Source organism: Schistocerca piceifrons, chromosome 4 (assembly GCF_021461385.2).
Source record: "Schistocerca piceifrons isolate TAMUIC-IGC-003096 chromosome 4, iqSchPice1.1, whole genome shotgun sequence".
Lineage (NCBI taxonomy): Eukaryota > Metazoa > Arthropoda > Insecta > Orthoptera > Acrididae > Schistocerca > Schistocerca piceifrons.
This window is the reverse complement of record NC_060141.1, coordinates 404,856,783-404,878,707: the sequence shown is the minus strand read 5'-3', so window position 1 is coordinate 404,878,707 and position 21,925 is coordinate 404,856,783. Positions and strand designations below refer to the sequence as shown.

At 39.9% G+C, this 21,925-nt stretch overlaps 1 protein-coding gene across 2 annotated transcripts in view; it reads left to right on the top strand.

Moving 5' to 3' along the window:
- LOC124795419 (CREB-regulated transcription coactivator 1-like) overlaps positions 1 to 21,925 on the top strand; it is a 372,101-nt gene that overhangs the window by 197,916 nt on the left and 152,260 nt on the right. For both annotated transcript variants that reach the window (XM_047259442.1, XM_047259443.1), the window contains 2 exons: positions 27 to 281; positions 18,736 to 18,819. In XM_047259442.1, coding sequence (XP_047115398.1) covers positions 27 to 281; positions 18,736 to 18,819 — 339 coding nt within the window. The remainder of the gene's footprint in view (positions 1 to 26; positions 282 to 18,735; positions 18,820 to 21,925) is intronic.

The following is a 21,925-nucleotide window of genomic DNA, read 5'->3' as shown; positions in this document are numbered from 1 at the left end:
ATGCTCTGTTTAAATTTTTGTTTTAGGGTGTGACAGTTGATAGCACAACAGTACCACTGGACAACTTTTCCCAGCAGCAGGGCCAGTATATTTACCAGCAACCCCAGCAAGTACAACAGGCACAAGCACAGCCACCATCACCTCAGCAGCAGCAGCAGCAGCAGCAGCAGCAGCAGATGCAGCAGCAGACGCAACAACAGTCACCTCAACAACAGGCATCTCCACTTGGCAGTCCGAATCTTGTTTCAAATTCGAAGCCTATGCCATCTGTGAACCATGCAGTATGTATTTTCCATACAGTTTATGTAATTCTTCTCATTGTGGCAACTATTGTGGGATTTGGTGTATTATTGTAGCAAGCTATTTTCTGAAGTGTCACCTTGCTTGTTGGATGGGTAAATTGCATATAAGCAGATTTTTAAACGTTATTATCTTCTGTAATATCTTTCAGTAAGAAACACAGTAACAGTCAGCTATTTCTGCTATCTTGCATCCCATTCATACTTGTTTGAGGTTTATGTGCAGTGAATTTCACAATTAAAAATAGAAAAATTTCTACCATTTCCACAAAATAAATTTCTGAACCACATGCTGTCTGTACGTGATTTGTTCTGCTTAAAGAAGCAATCAGCTGATTTTACAATCTCCAGATGGAAACAGTGATTATAAGTTAGCAGCCCATCCATGACAAGGCCATTATTTGTGAAGATTAAGTTTGGATTGGGTAAGGAAACTGGCTTTGTCCATTTCAAAGAAACCATCCTGGCATTTGCTTTAAGCAGTTCGGAGAAACTATGGAAACCCTAAATCAGGATGGCTGGGCTGTTGTTTAAATTACCGCCCTTCTGAATAAAAGTCCAGCTACTTGACCACTACACCATCTCGCTCTGTAGATACAGTTTGATTGAACTTGAAATTGTTTTGTTGTAGAATTGCACATTTTGCAACTTCTTTACATAGACATAGTTGTAGTGAACCCTCTTACATTTGTCTCCTTCTTCTTATTTTTTTATTATAAATCCAGCTTCTTCCCTTGATCAACATATTTTCAGAAAATAGTAAATATGCAATCATGAAACTAGGTCAGTTTGAAAAGAGTAATTCTGTGAAAAGTCACTAAGAGGTACAGTATAGAAACTAAGGTTTTTCACAGTGAAAACTGTACTTCTGAAAGCAATTGTATCATATTTTCCAGACTCGACAATTGCCTAAGAAAAAGTAGTGGAAACCCTATGAATTTTTTGTTATATATTTCAATCTCAGATCACTAAGGTGATATATCATTATGGGTTTTGACTTACTACCAGTTCATCATCAGAGGATCTGGTTAAAAAGTAAGGAAAAAAGAGGAGAGCAAAATTGTAGAAAACTAAAATGACAACCAGATTAACTTGCATTTATGAAGTGAGGCTGCAGAAAAAGGAACCTCAACAAAGGAAAAAAAGCCAAAATAAAGAAGAGACATCGTAAAATGTAAAAAATACTGCATTTACCTGGATTACTGCTCATCAGTCCGTGGTGGGGATAATATGCAACCACTTGGAAGCAACTGGGCCATTTGGAGTACCAACAACAGAGTATTTCCTGAGTATTCTTGTTCTCCTTAGGATATTGCAACTCTGTGGAAGAGGATTAAATGTTTTTGTATTTTCTTGTAGGTCGTCTGTCGTATCAGTTCCTCTTTTTAGTACCTCTTGCAGAACTTGACTGAAGGAACACATCCAAGCTAGACATAGCTTCATTCAGTCTTGGAATGCCAGCTCCTTGTGTAAAGCACTTTAGCTTGATGGCTGTACTGGTTCTCTTGGAACCATTTCTATTTTGAACTATCACATTGACACTGCATGGAATCCTGTTTTAAAATATTCTATACTGCTGTTCATCAGTACTCAATAATGTCAATGTTTCACATCTGTCAGTTAAAACTTGCATGATTATGGTCATGATACTTTTAATATAAGCTTTTTGTTTAACACCAGGGAGTCCAGTGACATCTTATATGTAAGGAAACAACTGTTTCCACTTAAACTGTGCAGTTTTATTTCAGTTGTCATGAAATTTCTCATTTAACCCCTTAAGCACTCGCATTGTGTCAGAATGACCCAAGAGATTTTTAATTTTTTGCTTAATTTCTCTGGCATGTGATCTTCTGATATCTGCCGGGGGCATGTACGAGGGTCACTCCAAAAGAAATGCACACTATTTTTGTAAAAATACAGTTTTCATTCTGCATGTGTGAAAGTTTTACAGTGTATAGATACATCCTTCCTGCTTGTTTTCAAACTTAGTTCAACCTATTCCCGTGAGTGGCGCTGTCACAGCATGTCTTAAAGATGGCTGCTGCACTTAACGTTCGTCAGAAGCAACGTGCTGTCTTAGAATTCCTGTGCTGTGAAAACGAGACAGTGGGAAACATCCACAAGAGGTTGAAAAAGGTGTATGGAGATGCTGCTGTCGGTCGCAGAACAGTTAGTTGGTGGGGAAGCAGGTTTCGTGATGAAAGCGGGCACGGCAATATTGAGGATTGTCCTCGCAGTGGCAGGCCTTGTACTGCACACACTCCAGACAGTGTGCAGAGAGTTAATGAATTGGTGACTGCTGACCGGCACATCACAGTGAACGAATTTCCACGCTACATTGGGATAGGGGAAGGAAGTATTTGCAGAATACTGACAGTGTTGGCATTAAAAAAGGTTTGTGCCAGGTGGGTTCCCAGGATGTTGACAGTGGCTCACAAAGAAACAAGAAAAACAGTATGCAGCGAACTTTTGGAACAGTACGAGAATGGTGGAGATGAATTACTTGGAAGAACTGTGACAGGTGATGAAACATGACTCCATCATTTTTCACCAAAGACTAAGAGGCAATCAATGGAGTAGCATCATGCGAGTTCACCCAAGGAAAAAAAAATTCAAAACCACACCTTCTGCTGGAAAAGTTATGGCTACGATGTTTTTAGATTCTGAAGGACTCTTGCTTGTGGACATATTGCGAAGTGGAACCACCATAAATTCTGATGCATACGTGACGACACTGAAGAAACTTCAAGCTTGACTGAGTCATGTTCAACCACATCGGCAAAAGCAGGATGCTTTGCTGTTGCACGACAATGCACGGCCACATGTAAGTCAAAAAACCATGGAAGCGATCACAAAACTCGGATGGACAACACTGAAACACCCGCCTTACAGTGGCTGACCTGGCTCCATGTGACTATCATCACTTTGGGAAACTGAAAGACTCTCTTTGTGGAACAAGGTTTGAAGATGATGACTTCCTTGTGCACGCTGCCAAACAGTGGCTCCAACAGGTTGCTCCAGAATTTCACCATGTGGGTATATAGGCACTGGTTCCAAGATGGCGTAAGGCAGTTGAGAGGGATGGAACTTATGTGGAGAAATGAAAATATTGTTCCTAAAGGATGTGTCCACACACTGTAAAACTTTCAAACATATAGAATAAAAGATAGATTAAAAAAAAAAAATAGTGGTCATTTCTTTTGGAGTGATCCTCGTATTTTCTTTTATTGTTGAGCCGTTTCAGATAACGTATATGGAGACATTCTTGGCTTCATTGTTTTACGTATTGTGCGTCTGACCCGACACGACTATTGGTGTTCTGACATGACATGAGTGTTCGCTTTCCACTGTTTTTGCACCTCTAATTCGATACGTGTGTGTGTTCATAAAATACTGAGGCTAGAAAGGGTTCGAATAAGTGTATTGATTTTTTTTCTGTGTGAGTAAATCAAATTACCAATCAATTTTATTTTTGTATTATATTTTCTTTTCTTAGTCAAAAGGAAAATGATAGGACTGTTCTTATTTGCTGACACCGTCCTCCTTGTGGCTTCACAACCCTGTGTGGATCTTTGCCTTCTTAACAATTTCCTTCCATTTTTCTCTCTCATTTACTTTCCTTCTCCATCCACTGATTCCTTTTTTTCTTTTCCATGTCATCCAGCCATCACTTACGTGATCATCCTATCAATTTTCTTCCTGTAGATTTCCACTGGAATATCTTCTTTGTAGTTATTGTGTTCTCTATCATTAGGACATGTCCCAGACAGGCTATTGTTTTACTTCATAGTAGCCTTACAATATCAACTCTCTGTATGAGATGATCCAACTTGTAATTGGTCCTTGCTCTCCAGGAACCTTAATTATTTCAGGTCCTCCCTCCATAAATTTTCTGTAGTATTCTTCATTCAAATTCTCAGAGACATTTTTCATCAGTGCTGGTTAGTGTCCATACTTCACATCCATTTTTGACCACTGGCCTAATCATGACCTTATATATATTGTCATTTTGAACTGTCTGTTCACCACCCCCAAGGTCATGTGCTTTTTAAATGTATGATAATACCTGTTACTACCTAATATGCGGGCTTTTAGAAAATCAAAATCTGCTGCTGACAATCTACGCAGGTTATTGTCCCCTATTCTACGGAATTTTGCACATTTAGTTTTGGATTTGTTAATTACTAGTTCCTTATACTGTGTGGCTTCTTTCATTTCCGTCACTACTCTCTCCAATGACATTCTTTGTCTACTAATAACTGCAATGTGATTAGCATATGCAGCCAACTGTGTGGTTCTTATACTATGTGTCCAGATATTTGCAGTTTTCATATAATTGCTTCAAAGCTCAAATTGGAAAGCATTGTGGGAATAGCATCATCTTGTCTAACTCCTTCATTGACAGTGAACAGTCAGTTAATTCCCCATCTACTCTCACCATTGCCTTTGAACCTGCCTGTGTTGCCTTAATAACCGAAATATACTTGGATGGTATGCCAAGCAGTTTTATATCTTCTAACATCTCTTCCCTATTTAGACTATCAAAGGCCTGCTTGAAGTCCACATAGGTATTGCTGAGTTTTGCTGACACAGAATGCTTAAAATATTGATTTATGAAGAAATTATTACCTTGACAACAATGACAAGGATCTGTGTGACAATTATCTGACTTTGAAGAGGACAGTGTTGAAGAAAGTGTGCACAATACCAATTCAGACATTTCTGCCGCTTGTAGTGATAAATCAGTGATTGAAACACTACTCTTTTTTTCTGAACAGATATGGTAAAACCAAGTGGAACAGCCAGCCATATAGTTGAAAGGGCTGTGCTAAAAAGCCTGGAGGTCAAGGCACAGCAGATGGAACAAAGACACCAGAGGAAGCCTTCTTCCTTCATTTCAACAAGCATATAATTGGCAAATTGGTTATGTACACTATAAAAATTGGCACAAATTTTGAGAGGAGGCATGATGCTGAAGTTACAGATTGATTTGAAATAGAAGCATTCCTTGACACTGCTGCTTGCTGGAACCTAGAGAGCTTCACTTTATTCAGTTTGATAATGCCAGTGACTGAGATGAGAGTAAGAAGTCTGACAAGTTGGGTGCGGATCATGAATTACTGGTACTAATATGGAAAAGCTTTATGAAAGTTTATAATGCAGCAGAATATTTGATGATTGATGAGCAATTCATTCCATTCTGGGGTCATTGCTCATTTACACAGTATTTGAAGGGAAAAAAGAATGCTAAAAGTAGATTCTAGAACACTCTACTTGGACACAGTTGAGGAATATGCAGGAATGCAACCTGATTGTCCATTCCAGCAGGGTAATAGTCCTGTAGATATTGTTCAACGTCTTTTTGCTCATGTTAGAGACTCAGTAAGGAACATAAATGTTAATAACTGTTATACAAGTGTACAACTTGCGAGAACATTGCTGCACATGAAGCTGACTTTAATGGAAACATCACAAAAAAATAAGCATGACACAGCCGCTAAGTTCCTGTCCAGTAAAGAGAAGAAGATAAGTTATCTGATAAAAATTAGAAATTGTGACTTTCTACACTTGCACTAAGGGAGCAGTGGGCACTTGTAACCAGCTATGCAGCAACTATAGTGTTGGTTGAAAAACAAGGGCTTCCATTTTCTAAATATCTGTGCACTAAACTCATATGTCATTTACAAGATGAATGCTAGTCAGAAGGTACAATGAAGAATATTTCTGAAGGAGATAACAGACAAACTTATCATGAAGAGTGTTGTCAGGAAAATTGGTAATAGCCATATGTCCTGCAATGTTAGGTAGAGAAAAGAATTGTTTCTGGTGATCAGAGGTATGGAAGTACCATAGCAGCAGGATCAGCAACATCAAATATGCAAGGGAACGGGATCTGGACTAGCACTGCATGAATAGAATAGATGATAACAGCTGCCCAAGCACAAACAAAAATGAGCATTCAACAGTGTGTGCTACGTGGGACAGGCATTCAAAGTGCATACCAAAGTTATCTGCACAAAATGCTTAGCTCACTGAAATATTTTGACAGTAAAAAAGCTTTGTATTATGGTAACTGAACTTCCGTCGGTTCTTGGTAGAACAACATTATGATAAATGAAAAGCACTAGTGACAATACTCAGTTAATGTCTGAAGATGGCCGTGTAAGCCAAAAACTGGTTAACGCAATAAAAGTATTACTGTAGAACAAAAGCAAACTAGTGCTTTTCATTTATGAAACTTTGTATTATTAATGTATAGCATTTTTTAATATTAGGTTATTTCTCCTTTGTTCAGCAAATCATAAATCACAGTGTCATTAAATGGTGTTAAATACCGGCTGTTTTTATTCATTGATGTTCAAAGATTGGCCATAAATAATAACATTTCTTTTTTTATAAGGCTAGACTTACATATTCAGCTCATTTGTGACTGGGTCAGCTACACCCGATGTGGGTACTTCAGTTACTTCTTGTCACACAAGTACTTAAGAGTTACTGTTAGATCCCAGATAGTAAAGATACTGTATAAGTTCTAAATGAAAACCTGCTTCTGACAATTTATTTTATTTATTATTTCCTTTCCTAATGAAGATGCTGTACACAATTTTCAGTTGTTAGCAAGATTTCTGGGATATATAGCTGCTTCACCTCACTCACTGTTCTCTCTGAAGAGATATTCTTTGTACTAATGATTAACATGCATTAGCATAAGTACTTACACATTTGAATTGTGCCTATATAACAAAATACTTTCATTGTAAAGCATTGTCTGAATCCATTACTGTACTGAACAGAGTATTTAAATCTCCATCATCTCCCACTGCAGCCTTGCAGTCAGCCAAGGTTGCTTTAATGAGTGAAATTTATTTTATGGTATGTTAAATTGTAATATAGCTGCCATCTTAAGTCAGTTGAATGCCTGATTGAAGTTCACTTAGAGGTTAAAAGTTCAGTATTGTATTAAAATGCTTATCATATCAGTCCACCTGTTTTTCAGATTCCTTCTTTAGCCCCACATCTCAAATGCTTGCATTCTCCAGTTTTCCTACTGTATCATACAACGCTGCCCTCCAAATGTACATTCTCAGAATTTTTTTTCTCAAGTTATGGCTGTGTTGATACTAACAGACTTCTTTTGACCATGAACGCCCTCTTTACCTGTGCTAGTCTGATTTTTATGTCCTCCTTGCTTCGCCTGTCATGAGTTATTTTGCTTCCAAGGTAGAAATAGTGCTTAACTTTGTCTACTTCTTGATTACCGATTTTGATTGTAAGCTTCTCAGTATCCTCATTTCCCCTATTTCTCATTAGTTTTGTCTTTTTCCAGTTTACTCTCAATCCATATTCTGTACTCATTAAACTGCTCATTCCATTAAACAGATCCTATAATTATTCTTCATCCTCACTGAGGATAGCAATGTCATAAGTGAACCTTATTATTTATATTCTTTCACCCTGAATTTCCCACTCTTGAACCTTTCTTTCATTTCCATCATTACTTCTTTGACATATACATTCAACAACAGGGGCAAAAGACTGCACCCCATTGTAAACCCTTGTTTAATCCAAGCACTTTTTTCTTGGTCTTCCCGCTCTTAATGTTGCCTCTTGGTTCTTGTACATATTGTATATTACTCATCTTTCCCAATGGGTTACTCCTACTTTTCTCAGAATTTTGAACACTTTGTACCATTTTACATTGTCAAACACTTTTTTCAGGTCAACAAAACTTATGAACAGATCTAGATTTTTCTGCAGTCTTGCTTCCATTATCAAGCACAATGTCAAGACTGACTCTCTGGTGCCTTTACCTTTCCTAAAGCCAAACTGATCTTCATCTAACAGATCCTCAATTTTCTTTTCCATTCGTCCATATATTATTCTTGTCAGCAACTTAAATGCATGAGCTGTCATCTGAGTGTGTGTTAGTTCTCACATTTATCAGCTGTAGGGAATATTTTTCAAAAGTCTAATGGTGTGTCGCCACTCTCATAGATTCTACACACAAACATGAATAGTCAATTTGTTAATGCTTCTGCCACTGATTTTAGAAATTTGGGTGGAATGCTATCTAACCCACCTATCTTATTTATTTTCAAGTCATCCAGAGTTCTTTAAAATTCTGACTTAAATACTGGATCCCCTGTGTCTTCCATCTTGACTCAAATTTCTTCTTCTATGATATCATTGGACAATTCCTCCCCCTCATAGATGCATTCAGTGTACTCTTTCCACCTGTCCACTCTCTTCTCTGTGTTAACAATGGAATTTCTGTTGTGCTCTTAATGTTGTTGCACTGCTTTTGATTTCACTGTAAGCTGTTTTGACTCTTCTATATGCTGAGTCAGTCCTTCCAGTTATTATTTCTTTTTTGATTTCTTCACATTTTTCCTGTAGCCATTTTGCCTTGGCTTCCATGCATTTGCTATTTATTACATTCCTAAGTGATTGATTTATATTCCTCTGCCTGTCTTTCCCTGAAAATTTATGTGCTTCCTTCTTTCGTTGATCAATTGAAGTGGCTTAAAATCTTGCTAATATTCTTCCAAAACAAATTTCCATTGTGTAACTAACTTATTATGGATGTCTGCTTGTGTCTGTATGTGTGTGGATGGATATGTGTGTGTGTGTGCGCGAGTGTATACCCGTCCTTTTTCCCCCCTAAGGTAAGTCTTTCCGCTCCCGGGATTGGAATGACTCCTTACCCTCTCCCTTAAAACCCACATCCTTTCTTCTTTCCCTCTCCTTCCCTCTTTCCTGATGAGGCAACAGTTTGTTGCGAAAGCTTGAATTTTGTGTGTATGTTTGTGTGTCTTTCGACCTGCCAGCGCTTTCGTTTGGTAAGTCACATCATCTTTGTTTTTTGATAAACTATTATGGAAAATACTAGATAAAATTGTGTAGGTTGCATTCTGTCTGGTAGTGCCTTGGCAATTGGAGCAGCAAGGCTATCCCCTTTCTTACATACTGATTCAACCCACCAACTCCACTCTTCTCGAATACTTTCATGATTCCGTATAAACTTAAAAAGTTTATGTATTTGTTTGTGGAGAGCAGTTCCACACATTGTTCAACCAGTTACTTCATTATTTGTTGGTGCTTTATAATTTTGTGCAAGTGAATGTACTGTAGAAAAAAAATTATAAAGTGGCCTCCTCTGTCTGTAGTCTTTCATGGAATAGACTAGCTGCTCATTCCTTTAAAGGTATGTTTTCATATATCCAGAATGGCTTGTTTGTCTGCAAGATATATTATTCTTACACACTTACATCTCAGGTTTCTGTTCTTTAGTTGGCTCTTTTATTTTGTTGTAAACATTTTAATCTTGCTTCCTGTCTACAGTCATCATACCACCATCATTTCTATGTCTCCTTGTTCCCCGCAGTATTTCATTTTTTTCCAATGGAATTTACATTTTAATAGATTGATTCTTTGCCCATATGATCCCCAGCATTGCCTTTAACTCGGGTCTCCATCTGTTCCATTATTCTGTCACTATGGACCTGTCTAAGTTATATTTTTTAAACTACATTATTTTTTCCATTGATGACCAGTGCAAGTTTTTGCTTCTTTGTGCTCCAATTCAGTAATGATCATAATAAGGATCAGCATCTCTGAAAATATCCTCATGTTCTATATAAGATGCCCACCTATTAGGTAGTAATAAATGATATGTTGCATTTGTTTCATTCTTTCCTGTAATTTTTCTGGTCCCTTTATAGATATTTTTTGTTCGTAAACAGATGGTTACTGTTGTTTATTTGTTTGTGGCAGCAAAATGAGCGATCCTGACTTCTGTTGATACATATTGAAAGCTTTTTCATTGCTCAGTTGGAAGTTATAGTTCCCAAGGAGTATATCACAGTTGTATGTAGGTATTTGGTCACACATCTTCTGTAACTAATCATATAAATAGCCTATAACATTTCAGCTGAGTCTTCTGTTGGGCATGTGTGTTCATAGAGGTCATTTTATGAAGTTCTCTGTGATAAGCCAAAGTACATATTTTATTTTATAGCAGCAACAATAGCAGGAAAAGGATATATTGTACTCACCATAAGGAAGAGTTGCAAACAGGCACAACGAAAAGACAGTTATACATTATGCGCACACACGCGCGCGCGCGCACACACACACACACACACACACACACACACACACACACACACACACACGACCACTATCACCAGCAGCTCCAACCAGAATGCAACTGCCACATGAATAGTAACCTGGAGTGGGGCAGGGAAGGGGGAGGGATAACAGTGTATGGTTGGGGGTGGGGTGGGGGGGTGGGAAATAAGCTGTGCTGGCTGGCAGGTCATGCAGGGCCTAGAGAGTACCAGGCACAGCTTGTGGTGGTGGGGTGTGGGAGGAGTAGGAAATTGTAGGGGAAAGGGAAAAAACGGGAAGAACAAAAGGAAAGGAGCAGGGAAGGAGATAGGACAGGTGGGTAAATTGGTAGAGGGTACCACACAAAGAGGGTGAGGGAATGTGAAATGGAGGAGATGATAGGACAAGGGGGTGGATACAATTGGGTGGAGGGGTGGGGCATAGTAGGTTACCATAGGTTGAGGCTGGGATAATTTCAGAAGCATAGAATATGTTGTCAGGATAACGCCCACCTGTGTAGTATAACTCTCATCTGCACAATTCAGGAAAGCTGGAGGAGAGGATCCAGATGACCCAAGTTGGAAAGCAGCCATTGAAATCAAGCCTGTTATGTTCAGCTGCATATTGTGCAACAGGGTGGTCTACTCTGCTCTTGGCCACAGTTTGCTGGTGGCTGTTCATCCTGATGGACAGGTGATTAGTCATGCCAATATAAAAAGCTGAGCAAAAGTTTCAGCAGAGCTGGTATACAACGTGGCAGCTTTCACAGATGGCCCAGCAAAGATAAGCCTGTGACAGGACTGGAATAGGAAGTGCTGGGTAGGTGGATTATGCTGGTCTTGAACTAGTGTCTTCCACAGAGATATTATCCCTATGGTAAGGGATTAAGGTTACAAGTGGCCTAGGGATGGAGTAGGATGTGAAGGTTGGGTGGGCAGCAGAACACCTTGTTAGGAGGGTTGGGGAAGATCTTGGTTAGGATGTCCCTCATTCCATGGCATGATGATAAATAATCAAACTAGGGTTGTAAATCAATGAGGATAGGGTGTCTTTGTCCTAATTCCAGATCATGTCACCAATGAACCTGAACGAGATCGGGGGATTTGGGGTTTTGGGAGGCTAGGGAGGTTCCCTCTAGATCACCCATAAGCAGGTTAGCATAGGAGGATGCCATGTGGGTGTTCATGGCTGTGCTGTGGATTTGTTTGTACACCTTCCCTCAAAGGCAGAAGTGAATATGTGTTAGGATAAAATTAGATGAATGAGGAAGGAGGTAGTGCGTTTGGAGTCTTGAGGGATGTTGGGAGATGTAGTGTTAAACAGCAGCAAGACCGTGGACATGAGGGATTTTGGTGTGTAGGGAAGTGGTGTCAGCAGCGACCAGTATGGAAACAGGAGGTAAAGGGGTGGGGATTGTGGAGAGACGGTGAAAGAATTGGTGGTATCTTTGACATGAGGAGCTAGAGCACAGATAATTTGTTGGAGATGTTCATCTGTGGGGACCAAAATCCTCCCAGTGCGGGCACAACAACCAGCTACAGTGGGGTGTACATGAGTTTTGGTTTTGTTAATTTTGGGAAGCATATAGAGTGTGGGTGTCTGGGATGTCATAGGGGTGAGGAGGAAAATGGATTCAGGGGAGAGATTCTGGGAAAGTCAGTCAGAGATTCTGGGAAAGTCAGTCTTTAAGCAGAGATTGGAGGTTGTATTGGACTTCTGGGATTTGATAACTTTAGCAGAGTTTATAAGTGGAGTAGTCAGACAGTTGTAGAGGCTGTTCTGCCAGGTTGTCATTGCGACTCACCACAATGGTGGTGGAGTCTTTGTCTGCAGTGAGGATGGTTAGTTTAGGATCTGTTTAGAGACACTGTAGGGCTGTCCTTTCTTCTGCTAACCGTTTGCCACAGGAATCATATCTCTGTGGATGATCGGGTGCAAGACCTTCCCAGCCCAGCCAACCAGCATTTCCTATTCCAGTCCTGTCAAAGGCTTGTCCTACCCTGTCAAAGGCTGGTATTGTTAGGAAGGGACCTGGGGATGGTTATTGAGGTCAAGTTGGAGGTGGGGAATTCCTGGAAGGTGACCTGGGGGTGGTTGCGTGTGAGGGATGCAGGATAACAGTTGGATGGTGTGAATTGGGAGAGGCAGTATTCGATGTTGGAATTTGGTTTGCCTTGGTTTGTAGGCCTTTATGGCAAAGAAGTGTTTCCATTGCTGGGATCGTAACAAGGAGAGTAGGTCTTTGAAAAGTCCAACATTGTAGGACTGATGATTTTGGTGTAAAGATTAAAAACAGTGTTCCAGTATTGCTTAGGGGGTCTGGATTTGGAGTGTTGATAGGGAGTTTTGGTGATGTGGCAAGTTGAAAGGGTCTGCTAGGTAGGGTCTGGGTGCTGTGAAGGGTTAAAAAGGAGGAACACTGTGGGTGGGATAGGGGTTGGATAGTGGTGTCCCAAGATGGCAGTAAGATATCAGCAGGTTGGATAATTTATGGAAGTGGTCTCTGGAGTACTCTTCTAGATGCTGGAGAGTAAGGGATTCAGTTTCAGACTTGTGATTCATGTTGTAGGGATTGCACAGTAGTATTATCTTGTGGGGATAGTAGAGGTGGTTTTAAGATATCTCTGCCATGGAAATGTGTTTTTGTAGTCCAGGTTCATGAGGAACAGGGACTGACAGAGTCTGAAAAGTTGAAGGTTATTGTGAAATGAGGGGTAGGATCCAGAGAAAGGAATTGTTATGTTTAGGCCATTGGGAGGTATTTCATGGTTTAGACAGCATTTAAGAAACAGGATGTGGGACTGGGTTTTAGCCTGGGAATCGGATACTTTCATGATCTTGTGCACAAAGGTGGAGTCCATGGTGGCAGGGATGGCATTAGGAAATGACGTAGGAAATTGGAAAGTGGGTTTGGTTGGTGAGGGGGGCTGTATAACAGAAAGGCATGTAAAAGTACATACAGGCATGCAAAAACACACATAAATTAAAAAAAAAAAAAAAAAAAAAAAAAAAGAAGGGAGGGGGGGAGGAAAATGGGATGGATGAGGTGTGGGAGTTAGTGTGGCACAGGTAGATGAGGAAAATAAAACACAAAAATACGCAAAGATGAGGGAGGAAATATGATCAATAGGAGTAATTATAATCATCGACAGGAAGAATTTGGTGCATCAGGTGCTGCACCAACAATCCATGTGGACAAATAGCCGTATGTTGTGTGTGGACGACATTGTTGATACAGTGGAGCTCGGAAGTCAGAGATTGTGCAGTTTGGAAGTTGATGAAAAAGCACATGAAGGAAGTGAAAGAATGGACACTGAGAAGAGTAATGTTTTAGACATAGGAAAATAGCACAAGGTTGTGGGATGGAGGAAAAGCCATTAAACAAAATCAAACTATGGAAACTCCAGGCAGGAATATTAGCATCTTAGGAAAGAATAGATTGCTACACACTGTAAAGATGACACATTGAGTTGCACACAGGCACAATGAAAAGACTGTTACACATTACAGCTTTTGCCCAGAGCCTTCTTCAGCACACATGACTGCTACCACCACCAGCTGGGACTGGAATGTGAGTGTCACGTGAATAGCAATCTAGAGTGGAGTGTGAAAGGGGTAGGAATAACAGTCTACGGGTGTGGGAGGGGGGGGGGAGAAGTGCTGTGTTGTTGAGTCACAGTCAATATCTGGCAGAAGGCCTCTGCCAGTTGTCTGACTTGTCCACCTATAAACTCTGGCAGAGTCTAATGTAATCTCCATCCCCTATTTAAAGCCTTAGGCCCTTCTGAGAACCTCTCCCCAGAACCCATTTCCCTCCTCCCCCCTGTGACGCACACTCACCTTCTACGCGCTTTCCAAAATTCACTAACCCAACAATCCTCGAAGCTCCATTGTAGCTGGTTATTGTGCTCCCACTCAAACTATTTTGGCCCTGATTGACTGACACCTCCAACCAATTGCCCATAATGTAGCCTCTTATGTCAGAGATACCAATCATTTCTTTCACCAACTCTTCACAATCTCCACCCCTTTACCACCTGATTCCCTAATGGTAACTTTGATGCCGCATTCCTATACACCAACATGCCTCATGCCCAAGGTCCTCTGCAGTTTTTGAACACTACCCTTTCCACTGTCTGTCAGATTCCATACCAAGCACCTCATTCACCTAACTAACCTTATTCTAACACATAATTACTTCTCCCTTTGAAGGGAAAGTGCACGAACAAATCCATGTCACAGCCTTGGCCACCCGCGTGGCAACTTCCTATGCCAACCTGTTGATGGACCATCAAGAGGAAACCTTCCTAGCCTCCCAAAACCTAACTCCTATTCTGGTTCAGGTTTATTGTTGATATCTTCATGATCTAGACACCATGTCCTCATTTGTTCACATAATCAGCACCTTTTCTCTCTTCTGCTTCACCCAGTTTTTCTCATCCAGTGGGCCACCTTCCTAGATATTGACCTCTTCCTCTCTGATCACTCCATTCACACCACTGTCCACATTATACCCACCAACCACCAACAGCACCTGCATTTTGACAACTACTATCCCTTGCACACCAAAAAATTGCTCCCATACAGCACTGCCAACTGGGGACGGCATATCTGCAGTGACAAGAACTCCCTTTCCCAGTATGCTGAAGGTCTCACCAAGCCCTTCACATACACACATCCCCCAGATCTAGGTGGCAAACAAATCTCACATGCCATTTGTCCACACTCTCCAAATCCTCCCACCACCATCAACAGCCAGCTGCAAAAGAATGCCGCCTCCATCACCCAATACCACCCAGACCCAGGCCTGGAATAACTGAACCACATCGTTCGTGAGGACTGTGGTTATCTATCATCATGTACTGGAATGAGGGACATTCTACCCAAGATCCTTTCCATCCCTCCTAAAGTGCTGTTCCATTGCCCATCCAACCTCCACAACATTCTAGTCCATCCCTATACCACTAAAAACCTTAACCCTTTGCCACAGGGATCAAATATCTGTGGAAGATCCAGGTTCATGACCTGCCCAATCCACCCATCTAGCACTTCCTATTCCAGTCCTGTCACAGGCTTATGTTACCCATCAAAAGTCACGCCACCTTTGAAAGCAACTGTGTTGTATACCACCTCAGCTGCATCTACCGCACAGCTATTTATGTTGGTGTGACTACCAACACCTGTCCACAAGGATGGATGGGCACCACCAAACTGTAGCCAAGAGCAAAGTAAGTCACCCTGTGGCACATGATGCAGCTAAGTGTAACATGCTTCACAACACAGGCCATTTGGATCTTCTTCTCCATCACCAGCTTTTGTGAATTGTGCAAGTAGGGTTATCCTTACATCACATTCTCCACTCCCCAAATTATTCCGACCTCATCGTACAATAATCTACTGTCCCGACACCTTGTACCCAACAGTTTCCACCCCTCATCCTGTCACCACCTCCTTTTAGATTCTCTCACCCTCATTTTGGTTCACCCTCTGCCACCATCTCTGATTATCCTTTCCCCTTCACCACTGGACTCCTTTCCACTGTGCTCCCTGTCTGCTGTGCTTCCTTTCCATTACACTCCTACCCCAAACAGATTGCTATTCGCGTGACAGTTGCATCCCGGTCGGAGCTCCTAGTGTGGTAGCCCTTGTGTGTGTGTGTGTGTGTGTGTGTGTGTGTGTGTGTGTGTTTTCTTTGCTGAAGAAGACTTCGGCTGGAAGCTATCATTTCATTGTGCCTATATATATTCTTATTCACAGGAGCAGCTGATGTTTATTAGGAGGCTCAAGCATTCTTTATTACATTAATAGTGATAAGCTTTTTCCAAATAACAAATGGCAGTGGAATCAATAATTCAAATCCTCACTTGGAGGACAAGAATTTGGTTTTTGGTTAGCTATCTTAGTTGACAGTTAAGCCTTGACACCTGCTCCCCTCTCTCTTTGTCCATCACACACTCATGGATTTGTGCACAAGTATTCTGTGTGTTGTATGTTTTATTTTACCATTTCACCACACATCTACTCCAATTGGCACTAGTATTGATCCTAATAGTGCCACTTTACAGCACACACAAAACAATTGTCATTGTGATTCACCACTCATCTGAGTCAAAAGAAAGTGGTTTCATTGCCTTGACAGTACTGCTGTTATGTCATTTTTTTTCTTTTCTTTTTTTTCGTGTTTCAAAGATAATAGATGTTTCCATTATTTTAACTTCGTATTTGTTTTTGTAGTGCATCCACAAACCTACTACTCATCACTAATCGTCAATGTTCAGAAAGTTAGAACTAGTGTTTGTCAATTTTCAGACTGAATTACTTCTGCTTCACTTCTCCATATGGCTACTACTAAGTATTGAACTAAATAGTATGATGTAGCACTCGAGTGAACAACAGTCTAACAAGATTTTCACTTTTCCAGTCACGGATGAATTTCTATTTAATGACACTTCATGTAGGTGTGAGAAATTAATTGCATGTGCCTGAATGTGTCCCACATATATTCATTGAAGACTGCCTGATATATTCAGAAATAATTAAAATTCTGTATTTTTTGAATGAATTGGATATTTTGTTTCTCACTGGTGAAGTGTTTGTAGTATACCGTTTACCTTTGTGTGTGACTGGTGGAGTGACCATTATGAAAATGTGACTGAGAAAGTAATGCCAGAATGTAAATAACTGAAGACTTAATGAGATCACTCACTGAATAGTGGAAGTGTTGAGTCATTGACAGGTACACAAAAAGAGTGAAAACTGGGCTAGCTTTTGGACATATCCTTTAAATAGGTATAGAGTAAATACATGTCCCCCAACCCCTATCCTCCAACACACATATATGTTTATGTATATATGTGGAGATACATTTCACTGGCTAAAAAATACAATGCTGGTGCACTGGCTTGAGGGGTTGTGTCAGTTGGGGAGGGTAAAAGGAGAAACATATGAGAAGTGGTAGAAAAGGGTTGTGGAGAGGTAGCTAATGGTTCAGAGGAAGGCAGCAGGTGTGTGGGATATAAATACAATGACACAAAGCACCAGAGCTGGTAAGTTTGAGTAACACATGATAATATGGAGGTGTTGATTGGGAGGGAGGACAGGTCGGAAAGGGGAAGCAGTTGGGTAGAGGGTGTGGGTGCAGTGGGTTACTGTTTCTGTTTGCTGTGTAAACTCACTGGCTTTGGTGCCCACGTGCATTGCATTCCTATCCCACACACCTGCTGTCTCCTTCAGATCTGCCAACTAATCCTCGCCAACCCCCTCCTTCTTCTAACCTCTTTCTCCATCTATCCATGCCACCTGACACATTTCCGCTCTCTCATGTACATGCTGTACTGCAGCCCCAGCATGCTATGTTCAGCTGGCACAATGTAGCGGTCTCTCTCTCTCTCTCTCTCTCTCTCTCTCTCTCTCTCTCTCTCTCTCTCTCTCTCTGTGTGTGTGTGTGTATGTGTGTGTGTGTGTGTGTGTGTGTTAAAGCTCAGCTTGACATTCTTCACAGTTACAAATCATTTTTGGAAGTGAAAGAAGCAATAACTGACAAAAAAACTTAGGACCAACTATGGATTGAACGCCAGACCTACGGATTGGAAGCCTGACACTGAGTCACTGAGCCACAGACATGGAGTCTTATTGTTCCACGAATAACATGGTCCCTACTATCCACTGACACTATATTAATTTTAATATCTTATTTCTATATTTATCTATAAAAATTGTAATGTAGCACCTTGCTCATTTTCTGTCTTTCATTGAAACTCTCTGTAAATGTATAAGCGGTAGCTTGTTATTGTGTTGTCATGTCTTGATGGCTGCTTTTTTTGTAGAGTCATTAGTAACTTACTTAGTAGCTCCGCTTTCCATTTGTGAGCTCTTCCGTAGAGCTGTAGTTGGCTTTAACCATGTTAGTTACTTTTTAATATTGTAAATGTTTTGTACTGTACTGGGACTAAATTGTTGCAAAAATTGATGCAATGTGACATTATACTGAATTGCCGTACAACTTATGTAGAACAGCATTTAAGGCATGGTGCAGAAGTTGTTTTTATAATACAGTAAAACCTGAATATTTCATACCCATTTTATTCTTTTCTTCCTGTAATATTCTGCTCCACACAATTCTATTTTTGTTGTAAAGTTTTTCTTTGACCTGTTCCTCTCTGTTGTTCCTATAGCTTAACAAAAGGTTTTATTTTATTAGGTACTGTAGGTTATTGTCAGTTCTGGTTGGCATGCATGAGTTAGTGTGGACTCCAGCTGCCAGAACTGCCAGTGATGAATTGTTGTTGTGCACCTTTTGCATGATTAGTAATGTTTGGTGTTTCAGCATTTGAATTCCTTGAACACGTATCGAAGCCCGCAGCCTCTCACTAGGCCCAGTCCCCAGACATCCCCTGGTCTTCTGGTACAGGTAAGTGCTAAGCCACTTGTAAAATTGTTTGTGCCAGAGGACAGTATTTCGTCTTCAGACCTGTAAAGTGGATTCTCAGTTGTAAGATTCGAGTTTGTTACTTTGCTGTATATGTGAGTAAGGAGGACGTCAAGGTAAATACAGTAAAAAGGCATCCACTTAGTGTAGCATATGTAGTGCATATGTTGCATTGTGTTTGCTATTTGTAGTGCATGCTAAGCTCTGTGCTTTAAAAGGTGTGCAATTTTGAGAATAATTTTGCTCTCTGTTACTAACAATGAATCTGTTGAATATTCCAGTATATTTATAAATTAGTCACTGTACCACTTAAAAGTAAATGTAGAAAAAAATTAATACCAAATATTTAAAATAAGGGAAAGGCAACCACTCATCTATAGCAGATTGATGCATGGCACACAGTGACACACGACGAAATGAAGCATTTGCACTAGCTTTCAAACACTAGCTCTTCTGGCAAGACTAATTAGTCTTGCCATGACAATGGGAGTGTGCATTCAGGTGCTGATATGTGTGAATGTATATACCTTTGCTGGAGAAAGAGCTAGTGTTTGAAAGATAGTGTGAATCCTGTTTTCTGTTATGTGTTACTGTGCATCAATCTGCTATATGTGGGTGGTTGCCTTTTCTGTACTTTGTGTATTCCTCCATCAAAGAATTTCCACTACTGTTAAAAACAATATATTTAATACGTGTGTTGACGGGATGAGGTGGGAGTTCAAGATGAGTACAGTATGAGAGAACAGTCCCAAAGGGAAAATCTATGTCATATGATGTTTCTCTTGGTAAGCAGTAATGGAAAATAAATTTTAAACACTGCTGGTTATATGATTGAAAACAAATCAGTACACTGTGTTTACACAGCATTTTCAGTATTTGATGTTGATAAATAATGTCCTAAACATCTTGTAAGGCAATAACTCAGTGTTTTATTACCTCCTTCTTCATTCTTTCACATTTGCCTGTAGATCAGTGGTTTGTGAGAAATATTCACATACTGCAGTGAAAGAATTTGGTTGTCTATCACTATGATGCCAGAGGGTCAGTGATCAGATATCACTATAATTTGTCATTAAAATTCAATTTTATGACTTCTCCAGTGTCATAATAGCATGCTCACAAATATATTTTTCAAACTTTCAAAATAAGTAGTATTTAAAGCTTAAGAACTACTTGTCTCCCTTCCTCCCTCTCCCTACCACCTTCCCCCTTTATCAGTGACATCTGTTCCATTGAGTGTTTATTCAAATATATTTGTCAGTTTGCTTTTCTTTATGGATGTGTAATGCTGGGCAGTGTCTGTCTCGTCCATAAACACGCCAAGTGTCAAAATGAGTTTCAGCTTGCCACTCATTGACACACTCTCATTCCACTGAAGGATCTCAAATACAAAATCAAACAAAGAATTAAAAAAAATGCAAAAACATGATTTACAGTGTCTTAAGCTGCCTTAAATTAACATTTTTTTATGCCTCTGGCAGGCAGCGCTTTTTGTGCCGCTAATACTGGATACAAAGTACTTCCAAAGCTCTGGATTGTTATTTTCCCCTCATAATGGAATTTGGTAAATATTTCTGTATTACCGGCCTTCCTTGACAGTGTTTAACCCATTTGTTACCAGGTGAGAATGACATGTAAGTAATGTTCTGGCAGTGTGTAGTTTATATATTAATGATTTCTTTGTTCTGTTAACAAAGCAGAAATAAAAAGCAGTTACTCAAATTGCAAACAAACTGAAAATTGCATTCTGGTTGATCTGTAAATTACACCAGTCAATGATGATAAAGTGCACAAATTGCTAAAGTCTTGCTCTAATCCATTTGGCTAGAAATGAGTGTATATTGAAATATTCTGTATGATTGGTTAAAACAGATCTGTACCTTTTATATTTTAAACAGCTCATTCTCCCACCGGTTAAAAAAATATCATCATGAAAACTCAACACTTCACCACTCCATCCTTATTCTTCAAAACTGTTTCCAGAATAAAACCTACTCTGTTACTGAATAATACAGTGCATCATAACATAGTTTCACGGCAGGTTAAAACTGTTCATCAAGTAACATTTCAACCCACATGTGTGTGTCTTTAAAGGCAATGATGTGAGACTATTTTCTTGGGTAATTTTACCTCCTCATATGAAATAAAACAGTGTGTCACATGATGATACGCAGTGATTTGCCATGTAAGCCCTTCTTTGATTTTTAAGAGCAGTTAGTCCTTTGTACAGTAGTTAGTTTCTAAAGCTGTTGTGGTTACTCTCTTACCAACATGTCTTGCTAAGACACAAATGTCATGTTTGCTCATTTTATGTACGTCACTGACAAAATTGGTGGAAATATGTCGTTACTGCTAAAAGTAGGCTTTGAGTTTGTACACACATTAACTTGCATTAGACAAGAATAAGGAAACAAAATTATCATGTCATTCCGACTTCACCATAAGCATCTCATTTCCCCTGCAAAATGTTTCATACACAGTAAATTAATAAGGATCATATGAAATTGAATTAGGCAGCTGTGTCAAACTCTTTAACAGGGTTCTGATCTTACAAGGGAATGGTTTAATAAGACATGTAGAAACCTACCCAGAAATTTTTTACACAGGAAGGAGACGACGAAAGAAGTGCACTGTCAAAATTTTAGCTGCTAAGAGGCATTGCAAGTATTTTGCAAAAAATGTTGAAGTTACACATTTTTGCCACACAAAGAACAGTGGTTTGTACAGCTCTGCCTGCCTAGCACGCGACTCATCGAATCCCTCACGCAGTACTGAGTTTTGGAATTGTTTGGAGTTCACAGACACCAGTTCTAAGCACCTAAAGCCGGGTTTACAATCGAGCAAATGGAAGTGAAAATATGCGAATAAGCATTTGCAGAAAATTCACTACCATTCACTCATGTATGTGGGTAGAATCATTTATACTAGACAGAACGGAAGAGGACACAAGGTAGCGAATATTGCCTATGGATGCTGTTTTATTAGTTTTTAGTTTTTGGAGCTAATATTTGGTGTACAGAATACAACTCTGTCTTGTTTGAGCCACAATGCAAAACTTTGCTATTCAGTGAGGATTATTTTGCATGGC